This window comes from Plasmodium brasilianum, chromosome 1, assembly GCF_023973825.1.
Source record: "Plasmodium brasilianum strain Bolivian I chromosome 1, whole genome shotgun sequence".
Lineage (NCBI taxonomy): Eukaryota > Apicomplexa > Aconoidasida > Haemosporida > Plasmodiidae > Plasmodium > Plasmodium brasilianum.
In genome coordinates, this window is record NC_090114.1 from 979,634 (window position 1) to 990,629 (window position 10,996).

Sequence of the window (10,996 nt, forward strand, 5' to 3'; positions counted from 1 at the left end):
TTGGGCGTAAAAATATTTGACTTATACGCAAATATGTTGAAGTTACCAAGTAAGAGCTCAAAGATAGAGAGAAAGATACTAATGATACAAAATTTTTCAAATAATATATCAGCTGATGAAGTCATTTTTTTTTTTTTTTTTTTAAATTATATCCACATGATTTTATACTTATCTGTTGGTCTATATTAGTATTATTACTGTTGGGAGTAATTCCATTTAGTAATTGGTTTGATTTCTTTTGTATAATTTCTTGTTCATTGTAAGGAGTGATAAGAGCATCCTTGTTAAATGTTAAGCTTTTTTCATTTCCTCCTTTTTCGAAACATACATCTTCATTTGGGTTAACAGAAAATTTTCCCGTATGTTCTCCTTTTCCTTGACATTGTTTATTATATCTGTTCCCCTGCTGATTATTCCTTCGATTTGTTTTCTTATCTACGTAACAACAATTAACGAACTTAGCAAATAAGCTAGTTACAGTCGATTTATTTTTGTATACATCCTCTACATTCCAATTCATTTTTTTTATTTTTTTTAAAAAGATATGCAAGATGTGGAATAAATTATTGAAGTTTTTCAAATTTCTAAATTTTTTTTTTTTTTCTTTTCCCCCTCCTTCACCCCTATTCGGCCTACACTTATTCTTCGTAGTATTGGTTTCATTTATGATAATGTCATCACAATCAAAAAAATTATAATACTTTTTCAATATAATAATGCATATGATGAACACACTGATATAGCACAAGAAAAGATCTATTAAATGAATATAATAGCAGAAATATTTGCGGTCAATTTTTACATGCATTCGATGTGCATCTGCGTACTCATCCATCGGGATGCCCGGCCGTTCCCTGTCTTTGAATACGTTCGACTTACCCTTTCCACCATGATAATCACCAGAAGTAGCAGCAGGAGTAGAGGCAATATCTCCTTTGCATTTTTCTTTGCTCTCCCCCCCCTCAGTGCTTACATATACTCCTGTATTTGTCATTGTATTTGATACTGTATTTTCCACTTTATGCTTCTCCCTTGTGCTCTGTCGGCACCATTTTTTCCTTTTTTCATGAGCAAAATAATTGGACAAGCTCATTCGGAGAATAATAATTTGAAGGAAGGGTACATGCAAAGCTGTGAGAGATTTATATTTTTTACTTTTCAAAAAATTAAATATTATGACTACAACATCATTAATATATATGAGCAAAATCGATATTATGTAACTAATAAGGAATAACATGGTGTCTTCTTTTGTTATTTCTTCGACAATGTATAAGGAAAAAAGATTAAAGAATAAATGGGTCAGTACAGTATTATATTTATTTAGAGGCAAGTAATACGAGTTATACGGAGTACACATCTGATTTGACTGTTCACTTGAAAACGCACGATGACGATCATCATAACGATGATCATTATCATAATCATAGTCATCATCCTCCTCTTTCTCCTCGTTATCATCGTATATTAACATAAAATTCAAGCAATTTTTACTAGTACTCACTATGTCCTTATCACTGTTTACAGAATTTATTTTGGCCAGCAGTGAGGTTATAAAAGAGCTTAGATTAAGGTGCTTACCAGATGCTTCTAGAACTCTTAAATCTCTTAACTTGTTTATTAGCAAGAGGACACTGCTCGCATTGTCATCATAGAAATCTTCATTGTTCCTGCTGTAGTTACCTGTGTTACTTGCACTGCTACTTATACTGCTACCTGCACTTCTACTCCTACTGAGGACAATGCTGCTGCCCCTCCTCCCAGTACTACTTCTATTAACAGGGTGGTAGACATTTCCACTTATGTCGATATAGCGGCTATCTTCTGTGCACTTCTGATAAAACGATATCGTTTTATTACTATCATTAAGATAATTGCTACCACTACAATTTTGAATAGAATAATTAAACAGCTGGCAGCTCTCTCTTTCAATTTGTTCTCCTCTCGAACTTACACCCATCTGGAGTAACTCCTCCTCAGGGAAATTATTCGAAGAACTACTACATTCTAACTGCACTATGCTCTTAATCTGACAAAATAATATGCGAGTAAGGTTAGAGAATAAGCGTAAGGAATATATGAAGTTTATTGAATTGTCTTCTTCTTCTGATTTTTTAACAAGTATTTTATTATTATTTTTTTTTCCTTTTTTTGCAAAAGATGATGAACATATAATTGAAAATAGATAATTATTACCCCAAAGAAACTTTTCTAAATACATTTCAAAAAATAAAACAAAAAAATATTTGTATTTCTCATACGTCTGTTTATTTTTACAATTATTAATATTGTAAAAAAAGATGAAGCAAAAAACAAACGACAGGTTGCACATCTTTCTTTTTAAAAAGTGCAATGAGTAGAAGTACGACTCGACAGTGCCAATCCTAATACTAAAGCTGTCAAGGATGTTTCTAGTGTTGCTAATGCTGCTAATATTCCCTATGCCGCTAACATTTTCCATGCCGCTAACATTTTCCATGCCGCTAACATTTCCCTTACCTCTAACATTGTAACTCACATGTGCTTCTACCATTCCCTGCTCCTCGCTTAACTCATTCTTTATCTTATCTTTTATAATACTTGTTAAAATGAAAAATAAAAAATTATTTATCTTCTCCTCTTCACATTTTACATACACCTCTTTGTATTTCTTTAACAGAATCATTTTCATTACATAAAAATACATGTTGTTGTAATAGTTATAGTGCCTATAATCATCCTTATCAGTGCTAATCTTTTCATTCAAAATAAAATTCAAGTATTTCATTATGAAATGGAGATCATCCGCGTCTTTCTTCCCCTTGTTCTTTTCTGTGCTGTTCTTACCTGTCTCTTCTGCATTACCATGATTGCTCTCTTTGTCCACATCGCTGTATAGTATTGCATCTTCTTTTGGATGGTTTTCTATCCTGTGCTCCTCCGGCTTCCCCTCTTTCGAATGATTCTCTATCCGCTGCTCCGACGTCTTCCCCTTTTCAACATTACCACTAGTAGAGACATACACATCCTTTTCACTCCCATGCAAGCCCTCAGATTTTTGTTCATCAGATACAAATTCATTATTATGAACTGATAAATTAACAGGACCAGCGCTTTCAACAATAGCACTACTGTTGTTTTCACTGCATATGATATTACCATTACCAATACCATTACAATTATCACTTCCAATAGTTATACCATTATCAAAAACTTGTGGAACAACATATGAAATATATATAAGTCTAATAATAAAAATGCTAAGCTGTGCATCCCTTAAATATTGATGTATTACATCTACAACATCTTTTATATCTCCTGAAAGGATAAAAAAGGCTATTGCTAAGTAGTACCTTTTTATTTGCATTAATTTATATGCATTGTTCATAAGCGCATTAATCCATCTCTTTTGTTTGAAATCATTTGATAAGAAATCATAAACTTTTAGCTGTTTCTTTATTTTATAAAATAACATCAATTTGTGTTTTTCATTTCTGGCTATATATAATAATGCTAAGAAATCTAAACATTCATTTATCTCATTCTGCTTTTCCTTATCCTCTATATTTAGACTATTTATTTTTTTAATTGTTCTATTTACTAATACGTCATGAAGATATAATAAGCTGTTTCTATTTTCAACCAGGTAAAGCAGTTTCATGCTTTTAAAAAAATTAAAAAAGCTATACCACAATATATTTTCAATAATAAATTCATAGTTATAAATTTTGTTAATCTGTACATCATCATTTAATTCTATTTGTTTTCCTTTTTTCCTATTACTTACATTTTTCTCTTCATACAATTTTTTACTTTTAATCAAAAATATATTTCGATCCATATACTCGCAGTTATCCACAAGATTCACTATGTTGTAGATACTAGAAGCGGAAGTGGAGAAAGCTGTAGTAGTAGAGATATCACCTCTAGCTTTGATAGTAGTACCAGCAGCGACTGCAGCACCAACAGTAATAGAACGTGCAAAAGTATTAGTTCTCTTATAGGGATCATTCAATAATTCTCCATATATCTTATGAAGGGAACTCATATCAAATAAGTCGACAAGCAATAAATCATTTTCACTAACACTAATATAAAAATAATGTTTATAAAATGATATCAAGTTTTCCACATAATTGCATATGGTACTTTCTATTATTTGATCATTTAAAAAATGAAGAAAATAGCTATACTGGTAATGTATTTCTAATTTTATGTTTAATAAGAAATAACAATTTACATATAAACGGAAAAAGAAAAGTAACACATAAACTAAGTTAACTTCCTTTGTGCTGATATATTCATTACTACTTCTTACATAGTCAGATATGTACATACTTTCATTCTTTACTAAATCCTTTTCTGCAATGAGTTTAAAGTACTCACAGTGGCATCCAACGTAGTGTTTCCTCTGTGATAACCTAGAATTGCCATCTCCATCATCATTACTGCTATGGCTGCTATCACCACTATAGTTACTATCGTTACGTCCATACTTGCCACTAGAAGGACCATCTTCACTTACACTAGAATTTTCCCCTGTCTTTTCTATACATCTAAAATTATGGCAAAAAGAGTTCAACATGCAGAAAAGAAGTAATTGGAAAAAGCTATTTAAATGTGGAACGTTCAGATGTAATACTAATATTTGCAGCATTTTAATTTCTTCTATATGTAACTCAAAATTCATTACATTCGAATGTTTTAATAAACTTTTGAACTGTTCTTCCTCTTTTCCACGTTCGTCTTCACTTTCCTCTATCTGTGGTTCTACATCATCCATCATATCCGACTCTTCCTCTCTTTTTTCATCGCTTCTTGAGTTCAATTCTTCATCTGATGCGCCACTTGCCAGATCAGAGTTGTCCCTTTTGCTTCCCCCATTATCTTTATCGTATTTTATTTTTTCTGCTTCCTTAGCTTCTTCCTTTTTATCTTTTCCCTTTTCGACTGAATCTTCGTCCGAATTTAAATTAAAGTCATCCAAAGAAATAGATTCATTGTCGAATAGATATATGGACTTATCCTTGTTATTATCTACCTTATCTTTATCTTTTTTTTTAATATCAAGCTCGTCATCCTTCGGTCTATTTATTTCACCGGATAGATCTTTTTCCCTTTGTTGTAGTTCACAAATTTCGGTGTTAATAAAATTTAGATCATACAAAAATTGGCTTTTTTGCACGCATGAAATATCGCTGTAATTGTTCGAATAAATATACAGCAAATTTTCCTGTTTTAATATAAAATGTAATGAACAGTGTTTTTTAATTTTATATTTTCCTTTTTTCTTAAAAAATTTATTTAACATTATATTTAATAATAACTTTAGAGCTACATATACATGTGAAAACAACCCCATTTTTATATAATTCAGTAATATAACAGGATGATAAAAAATCATTTTTTTTTTTTTTTTTTTTTTTTTTTTTGAACACAGGAAAGAACGGCGTAGCATTTTTTCATTTGTTCATTTTGCCCTTCACATTTTTTTAATTTACTAATTAAATTAATTTTATGAAAAGAGACTGAAGGTCGTGAACGCACTGAACACACTCCACTGTTATAGCAGCACTCTTTGTCAGTCCCCCGTTTTTTGCTATTTTTTTTCTTCTCGTTTTTTAACAAATTTCCATCTTTCTTCATTTCATTCTCTTCCTCATTTTGCAACCTCTCAAACAAGATTAACATATTCTGAAACAAAAAAACGTGCCTTGAAAAAATGAACACATTATTTTGAAACTTTAAAATATTCCATCTGTCTTCATTAACAGAGTTGTTAAATAAAACAACTGAAGCATGGTAATTTCCTCCCATTCCTTTTTCCTCTATATGTGCAAACAAACAGTTGTTGTTTTTGTTGTTAAAATTTTTCAAATTTATTGCAAAATTTAGTACTACAAAATATATATTTTTTTCACCTGAACAAGTCATAAATAATTTCATTTTTTTGTTTCTTAACATTTTTGGAAAAGAAAGAGAAATAACATAAATTTTTCTCTTCTTTTGAATATGCGATGTACCCGTAAAATTAACTATCTCTTCGTTAAAAATTATATCATTATATATTGTGTTCAAATTTAAAATGTGCAAATTTTTATTCGTAATTAATAAAATATAATAATCATATACCATTGTATGAACAAGGTCCGAAATATTTGTAATTTGAAGAAAATGAATAATTTGTCCTTTCTGTGCACAGAAGAAGTATAAATTGACAAAATTCATGCTTTCACATTTGAGCTTATTTGACATTTCCCCCTTCAAATATTCACTGTCCTTATAATGATGCAAATCTGCATTTTCACTAGGTTTACTTTTGTATTTGTTGTCGTTATTACTTGTGCACACGCTATTCCTCATATGTTCATCAGTGTTATCAATATGGTCGTCAATACCACTGAGCAAAAGCACGTATTCCTTGTTCATTGTTTTGTTTTTACTAACACGTACTTCTCTTCTTTTAAAGGAAAATGAGTCGTCCATATTTTTATAAAACATCCCATCAGTGTTTTTAAGAAATATATCGTCATTGCTTTCATAAAACGTGCTATCAATACTTTTGTAGGGAGCGTTATGGTTCGACGTAGGAATGGAATAACTGTCAGAGGCTTCATTTTCATATTCTTGATAACATGCGTCGAAAGAAGAATTTTCTGGGCTATTTATTTCCCTGTAGGAATTATTTTTCAATTTATTTGATATCAACAAGGTATGATTTGATGCTAAGAGGAATATGTTTTGGTATGACAAGTAAAAACTGGACAGTAAAAATTTGGGTTGTGTAGGATTAAACAAAGTGAATATGTTTTTTAATTTTAAATTAATATATATAAAATTACCCTTACAAATTTCAAGGGTTGATATAGTAAGCATATACACCTTTTTCTTCTTTTTTTCTTGATCTAAATATGTGTATTTTATAATTAACAGAAAATGTTGTTCATTATTTTTATAATATAAATGAAAATCTTTTATCATGTAATTCACAATTTTGAAATAATTCCCCTTTTCCATTTCTGCAATATCATGTTTAACTTTATTTATATATTTATTATATGTTAAAGTAATTTTTTGATTTGAACTTTTTGCAAAATCTTCTTCTCCCTTTTTATTATTATTCAATTTTGTATCATGATAAATTTCATCAAATATACAAAGCATTTTCATATTATGAACAATATTCATTCTCTCTGATTTCAATACAAAAATATGTTCCCTCTCCTTATCAATACACATTAATAAAAAAAAGGAATCAAAAGATTCAATAATGCTACTTTTATATACCAACGGAATAACATTTTTTTTTTCTAAAAATTCGCTAGCTGAAATAAAAATATTTTTATTTTTCCTGACTTGTTCATAATAATTGCAAATTTTGTACGTATAACTGTAAATGAAATGCGATTTTGCCTTTAAACAAATATTTCCCTTGTGCTTTAAAATGTAATACTTGTCAATATACATGCTGTTTACACAGCATATTAGGGGAAATTCTTTTCTTTTCTTTCGTCTCTTTATTTTATTATTTTTCATATCTTCCACATTTCCCACATTTCCCACATTGGCAATATTTGAATCATTTGGCACATTTCGGACATTCCCATAGTTTTCCACCGTTGGCAATTTTCCACCGTAATTATTCGTGTACCCGATTTGATTACTACTATTACAGTTGTTCGAATTTTTATCCGCTAACGAGACATGCTGGTTTAGCACATTCAAACCATTTGCGTTCATGAAGCTATGACTATATGCATCCATCATACTGTTGTTTTGTGTAATATTCTCAGTTAGGCTGTGATTACTAATAAATTTAACTTCTTTAGATGAGCAATCCTTTTCCCTTTTGGTAGTAATAATTCCAGTGGTGTTATTATCACCTTGATGAGGAATTGCATTCCTGTGTTCTTTTCTTTTTATGCATCCAGAAAAGTTATACAGGTATAATTTGTAACTTGACTTGTTGACTAAAACAAGTACGTTTTGATACATGCTGATGTCCATATGGTAATACTCTTCTAGTTTGTGCCAATCCATTTTGTCCACTGGTAGGGAATTCTGTTCATCCGTTTGCTTGTTTTGTATGTTTTGCAAGTTTTGCATATTTCGCTCAGTTTGCTCATTCTGCTTAATTTGCTCATTATGCTCAGTCTGCTCATTATGCTCATTATGCTTATTTTGCTCATTATGCTCAGTCTGCTCATTTTGCTCATTTTGCTCATTCTGCTCATTCTGCTCATTCTGCTTATTTTGCTCATTTTTTATTTTTCTTTTTAAAAAACGCTTCTCACAATTTTGATTTAGTGCACATGTTTTATAATCAAGCAAATACCTAACACTTACACTCTTTTCTTTTTTAATCCATATATCACTAGGTTTGATAAGTATTTCATAAACGTCGGAATTATAAGTGGCGATTTTTATTGAAAAGGGTGGCATTAGATTATTAACTGTACTTAGTAGCTTTTGAAATAATAAAAAGTCTTTTTCTTTTTTATCACTTCGATTGGTTGTCAGAGTCATATCATCACATGTCGATGAAAGAGGAATATTAGAAATGTTTGATTTTTTCATATAAACAAGTTGATTAAAAGATGGAGAATTTTTGGTTAACATAAAGGAGTTAGAAGAATCATATATTTTTTTAATTTTCCATTTCCCATATTTTATATTATATTCATTATCAGGTAAGTACGTATCATCAGTATAGATTGAAATAAGAGAAGTATTCATTAAATCGTATTCAATTTTTGCATTAAGAATATAACAAAAGTTTATATTTATTGGTACATGTTCATAATTTAGAATATTTTTTATATGTATATTGTTATCGTATATGTTAAAAATTGCATAAACATTAAATATCATATATTCCTTATCATCATAATTGTCATTAAACTCGTCAAAGTATACACAATTTTTTATTTTATTTTTTTTTTTGTACGTAACAGCGTCTGACTCTTTTTTTTCACTTAGCTGATTTCTAGATGCATACACAATTAAGTACTCGTTTTTTTCGAGTCCCTCTGTTCTGCTATTGATGCCTCTGCTGTTCCTGCAGTTGTTATTGCTATGCATATTTTCATCATTTCCGCAGTTACCACTATTTTCACCATTTACATTATTCTTTATAAAATATTTATAGTAACCGTCCTCCTCCTTTTCACCCTTATCTACCCAACGCCATTTAATACTGTTAATCATGTTTTCAAAATATAAAATGTAAATCCTACATATAGATATAAATGTAAACTTGTTCTGACAGTTCATGTGCTCCTTCCATATGTACATATACCCGTCACGGCATATGGACACTAAAATGCAAAATCTCTCGTCTGTGTTCTCTTTCCACTTTACTGCATACACGTTGTTCTGATGATGCAGGATGTTCAGCAAAAATATGTTCCTCCTGTCTGTGTATACATTTTCCGCTTTTTTTCTGGAATGACCACATGCGCGGGTAAAGTCGTCATCATCATCATCATCATTTTCATCATCGTAGTAGTCATCATCATCATCATCATCTTCGTCATCCTCCTCATCATATTCGCTATAGTCGTATTTCCCCTCTTCCTCCTCGAGGCAATTTTTCAAATCTCGACTTTTCCCTCCGTGAGCCACCGACACAGAGGTGGTCGACTTATCATGACGAATTTCAGAGTGCACTATTTCATTAATTTTATTGGTATTATTTTGATCAATGTTTTTCCAGTCATAGTAAAATGATTCCAAGTTAATGCTTTTTTTATTTCTATTTACATCGGTGCAAGTTCCTGCTTCTTTATGTCTTATATCTTCATAAAATAAGGACGATTTCGTTCTTATAAAAATATTTTTATTTTTCGTTTTTTCGTTTAACACATCATCTAAATCTTTTAATCTGTTAGATTTTTTTTTTTTTTTTCTTCTTCTTCTTCTTCTTCTATTCTGCTTCTTTATAGAAGCTATTTGATTTTTATTTTCATCTTTTTTGCTTTCACTAACAGGTAACACATCCTCATTTTGCTTTAAAGAAATATTGCATAAGGCTTGGTTTTCTACATAGTTATCTTCACCCTCACAACTAGTAGAATGCTGTGAGTGCAATTTTTCATGGTTATTTTTACTGGCTACATAAGTTGAACCTCTTCTCCTTTTCCTTTTCTTCCTTTTTGAAATATTACCCTTCTTTTTATATCCATTTTGTGCTCTTCTTCTTAACTTGTTCAATAACAATTCATTGATGAAAAATATAAAGACCATTTTATTTTTGTCTTTATTTCTTTTCACTTGTTCTTCTTTCATTATTCCAGCACCTAAATAAATGTAGTCATGATTATCACAACATTCATTATTCTTCTTACTATTGCTTAGACCTATTTTATCATTTTTATAATAAAATTTTAACACGTCTTTTATCAGTATATCATGATATAGTAAACCACCAAATGGAAATATATCATACGAATTATATGTGTATTCATGATCATATCTTTTATAATTACTTTCTTCATCTTTTAAGAAGTCTATTTTATTAATCTTTGGCTTTTTATATAAATGTAGCAATTTTTCATTATTATACTCATCATGCCATAATCCACCGCACCTATTCGGGGTGGAACCGTTCATCCTTCAAGGAAAATAACACGACTGTTGCAATTTATGCCTTCTTATTCACCTTTTGCGTTTCACCTTCTCATTTACCTTTTTTGCGTTTCGCCTTCTCATTTACCTTTTTTGCGTGTTCATGTCTCTTTTATTTTATTTCTCTTTTTCAAACAGCACAAAACACTTAATTTACGCGTATTCGCAAACGATTTTTATTGTTCTTCCTTTCTGAAATATATATTTTTTGATGAACAATGTTTACATGCATGTACTTTATATGTGCGTACAATTGTACATATATGCATGTGTACACATGCATATATGCACATTTAAATGCGTACGTGCATTTATTTATTTTATGCACACAAGCAAACATACGTAATCAAGAAAACTGTATATTGCTGCTAATGTTTTTCTCTTAGCTCAG

At 30.2% G+C, this 10,996-nt stretch overlaps 1 protein-coding gene across 1 annotated transcript; it reads right to left on the reverse strand.

Annotated features, from left to right (window-relative positions):
- Window positions 1–121: 121 nt before the first annotated feature.
- On the reverse strand, window positions 122–10,590 carry MKS88_000531 (uncharacterized protein; the record flags this gene model as incomplete). Its single annotated transcript, XM_067216428.1, has 2 exons — window positions 122–5,212; window positions 5,428–10,590. 2 exons carry the CDS (start codon window positions 10,588–10,590, stop codon window positions 122–124), a joined length of 10,254 nt encoding a protein of 3,417 aa, XP_067075767.1.
- Window positions 10,591–10,996: the final 406 nt, after the last annotated feature.